This window comes from the organism of the source record quoted next, unplaced genomic scaffold (genome assembly GCF_019419815.1).
Source record: "Pyrus x bretschneideri cultivar Hongxiangsu unplaced genomic scaffold, Pyrus_bretschneideri_v1 Contig83, whole genome shotgun sequence".
In the NCBI taxonomy this organism is placed as follows: Eukaryota; Viridiplantae; Streptophyta; class Magnoliopsida; order Rosales; family Rosaceae; genus Pyrus; species Pyrus x bretschneideri.
Genome location: NW_025999824.1, coordinates 474,137 through 478,332, shown reverse-complemented (window position 1 = coordinate 478,332; position 4,196 = coordinate 474,137). Strand labels below are relative to the sequence as shown.

Genomic DNA, 4,196 nt, shown 5'->3' with positions numbered 1-4,196 from the left:
TCACTACCAAAGGTTAGTTGGAAAGCTTATATACCTTACCATAACCAGACCTGATATCACCTATGAAGTGAGCCTGGTTAGCCAATTCATGCATGCACCATATGTGAAGCATCTTCTCATTGTCAAAAGAATTTTATGCTACCTCAAAGGCTCTATTAGTAGAGGTATTCTTATGAAGAACAACCAATCCACTCAAATCAGTGGTTACATCGATGCAGATTGGGCCAGAAATGCAATTGATAGGAAGTCTACCACTGGTTATTGTACGTTTGTTGGAGGAAACATTGTCACATGGAAAAGCAAAAAACAACAAGTTATTGAACGTTCTAGTGCGGAGGCTGAATATCCTGCAATGGCATCGACAACATGTGAGTTAATTTGGCTCAAAGGTTTACTTTTAGACTTGGGATTCTCTAGTTTTACTCCAATGTCACTCATGTGTGACAATCAAGCAGCCATGCATATCATTGCTAACCCCGTATTCCATGAAATGACCAAACATATTGAGGTGGACTGTCATTACGTTAGGGCATAAGTTCAATCCCAAGTTAGTCAAACCATCTATACTCGTAATCATGATCAACTGGCAGATGTGTTCGCAAAAGCACTTCCTTCAGTTCCTTTTTAGTGTTTCCTTGACAAGCTTCGCTCGATCAATCTCCTCGATCCAGCTTGAGGGGGAGTATTAGACAATATGGGATGAGATATGGGATATAGGGTGACTAATACCCATGCTGCCATGTTGTCAGATTTTATGTTTCCTCTTTTCATGGGATTCTCTGTTAAGCCTATTACCTTAATTTGAGGAAGATTGACATCTAGTTGACTTGTTGATAGTTGTGTGCTAGCTACTTGCTGCACTTCCTTAATTTAAGGAATGACATCTTTAGGTGTTTATCAGGTTAGTAGGATTTGCCAAGGTATGGTTGCTTGTAACCTTCCACCTTATTTTATATCCCCTCTTGTACATTCAATCAATCTATGAAAAATACATTCAAACTTAAAACTTCTACAAGTAAGCATGGCAATTTAGCATGCCCTTGCCTCTATTAACACGAGAAACGTAGTCCAATTTGAAATGAACCGTCTAGATGTAATTGGCGTGGTGTAATAACTCTTTTAGTCTTTTGCATCTATTTTCCCAAACTAGTCTGTCTTTGATTCGGTCAATTTAATTTCCACATTTCACACCTGTTTTGGATTGCTTAAAAAAGACAGCAAGCCGAAGAAACTTGTATTCTTGGTGTCTTACAAAAAGAAAATAAATTATTTGTTTCGAATCAAAGATATATTTATAGTTTAAATGGTTAAGAGCATGCAATAATAGTTCTTGTTATTCATTCGCACAAGCCATGTGATCGATTCTCTATAACCCAAGCTTGAAAAATAAAAACCTCAACTTCTATAAATAACAAAGAGAATTACATTGTAATAATATAAAGGCTTGGTACACTTCAAAAAACAAAGAACACGTATATATGGAGAAAGATCACATTGTAGTATTACATGCTGTGCATTATACCGGCACGAATTCCAACTTATAAAACGATTCCTCTTGTGTTCACTAGGGTTACTATCACCCCTTTATTCTGGTTGGTAAAGCTAGAATTTCAACACCTAGCTAGTTGAAATCAATGGGATATACGGGCTCTTTGTTTGGAAAAAAGAGCCCGAAATGCTTCTCAGTCGCCTCCCCTTGTTTTTCATTCTCATTAAACATGCTAAACACGTAAGTTTCGATGGGGTTTCCAGGCTTCTTTGGAGTCCCGCCCTTCACATGCTTAATCAAATTTGAGTTGTAAATTCTTGCATTCTCCTTCGTTGTCACTTGACCATCCCCACCGTCTGAGGGCCAACCACTCTCTGATACAACAATTTTCAAAGAGCCACCTTCAGCCTTCTCTAACGCTGAGTAAACTGCATCCAGAATTGCATCAAATAGGTTCTGATACTGAAGATCACCATCATTTACTGGAGCGGATGGGGATGTAAAAAGAGCATATTCAAGACTAATGTCACGACTTTGAATGTAACTAAAATACGGGTACATGTTAACAAGTAACGGAGATTGATTCCCAACTAAGAACCCGATGATTGGATCAAGAAATGGACGATAGTTTTGTCTGAAGGAACCTTTTGATGGAGGGTATGATTTTTCGAGGATTATAGGGTAAACTGCGGTAGAGACCTTAATTTGGTTTGCAAGCCCTGCCGTAGAAACAGCATTTTGAATTCTTTCCATTGCAGGGCCAACAAATGGTGCATCTGGACCTGTGGCATTTATTTCATTTCCGACTGCAATGTACTTAAATTTGACATCGTTATAGTTTACAACATTATTTTGGACCCAATCATTTGCACTGTCCTGACTTGAAGAAATGTCCTGAAGGCGTTCGTTTTCTACACCAAGCACGACCTCAATGTTAGAGCCTCTGAGGGCTTGGAGAGCATCGTGGTTGGGACCATAGAGCCGCATTCTTTGAATATTGTACTGGTTGTAAAGAGATATCACTTCTTGTGCAGGTGGCAAGTTGTTTGCAACGGTTCCATAACAAACACCAATTTGTGCACCTGTATCAAATTCAAAGATATGTTAATGGTGTTGAAAATTTAATTATTCAAGAAAAAGGCCATGCATTTGATTTTTGGAGTTATGATCTACGTTATTTGATTTGCATAAACCATCAACATCGGAATGTCTAACACCAGTCGAAGGTGTGCAAAAAAGGTAGGTGCAGTATGTGTATGTACGTATATTTTGATCTTTTTCTTGTGTGTGTGTGTGTGTGTGTGTGTGAGAGTGAGAGAGAGACAGAGACAGAGACAGAGACACAGAGAGAGAGAGAGAGAGAGAGAGAGACCAGTTGTGGTAAGGGTAGCCATTAGCAGTCCGAGAAGTAGCAGAATGGAAACCCTGGAGGGGCTTTTCGCAACTAAATGGGACTTAGACATTGTGGAAAGGAGCGAAAGGGAAGAAAAATGAAAGAAACTGATTAGAAAGTAAGAGGTTGCCTCTACAACTTCTGTGGTGCCCTAATTCTCTATATATAATCCATTCAGAGACTCATCAGAAGAACCATAGACGTCGCTGAGTCACGGGTCCATGCATGTGATTCCACGGAAATTAAGTGATTTCACAGGATAACAATATTTATTACAACTTGCATATATATATATGTATGCATGTACACACACATATATGGGTGTGCGTGTGTGTGTGTATATTCAGTTAGAATATTACTTCAAAAATAAATATAATTACTGCTACTTGTTAACTTATTGGAGTATACTTGCACCATGGACTTGTGGATGGAATTTACAGCAGCCTCCTTCCCGAGGATCCTGTAACAAATTTTAGCGAGTTTTTTGTAAAATTCTTTATAAGTTTAGTATTTCATTATCCAAAAATTATGCTACTCGATAAATGTCTTTTATACAGTATTTAGTTAATTATTAATAAAGTGAAATATACGACACTATCAACAGTATCATGGATTCATAATTTCCTGGTCCTTATAAATATACTTTGAACAATTTCCATGGACAATTCAAATTGGACGTCTAATTTGAATTCCGCGTTGGCGTCTTGTTTTGGCACTTGGACACGAATAAGCCTAACAAATCCAAGAAGTTATAATTATATCAAAATTATGGTCAAGTCCAACGTGCATACTTTTTCTCTAGGGGCCAGCTTAATTAGAGTAAATTGTAGCAATGGTCCCTTAATTTTAATCAAATTGGAGCAGTGGTCCCTTAACTAAAAATTATTTACCATTGGTCCCTCAACTCATCAAAATGTGTAGCTATGGTCATTTTTATCAACTTCATCAAAATTTTGTCAAAATGAGTTATGTTTGAAGGACCATTGCTACAATTGGGGTCCCTCAACTCATCAAAATGTGTAGCTATGGTGATTTTCATCAACTTCGTCAGAATTTTATCAAAACAAGTTATGTTGGAAGGACCATTGCTACAATTAGGTTAAAGTTGAGGGCCCATTGCTCGAATTGGGTTAAAGTTGAGGGATCATTGCTCGAATTGGATTAAAGTCGAGGGACCAATGGTAATGAATTTTTAGTTCAGGGGCCATAGTTGCACGTTTTGATGAGTTGAGAGACCAATAGTAATAGATTTTTAGTTGAAGGATCATTACTACAATTTACTCTAAATAGGATTTAAGGATAAAATTAAAATTA

General features: G+C 37.6%; 1 protein-coding gene across 1 annotated transcript; it reads right to left on the bottom strand.

The window, feature by feature from the left end:
- Positions 1–1,379: 1,379 nt before the first annotated feature.
- Positions 1,380–3,111, bottom strand: LOC103940050 (glucan endo-1,3-beta-glucosidase-like). The gene is made up of 2 exons (XM_009350121.3): positions 2,862–3,111; positions 1,380–2,571 (listed from the first exon to the last, which is right to left on the bottom strand). The coding sequence occupies exons 1-2, from the start codon at positions 2,950–2,952 to the stop codon at positions 1,622–1,624; spliced, it is 1,041 nt and encodes a 346-aa protein (XP_009348396.2). The 5' UTR covers positions 2,953–3,111; the 3' UTR covers positions 1,380–1,621.
- Between the last annotated feature and the right edge of the window lie 1,085 nt (positions 3,112–4,196).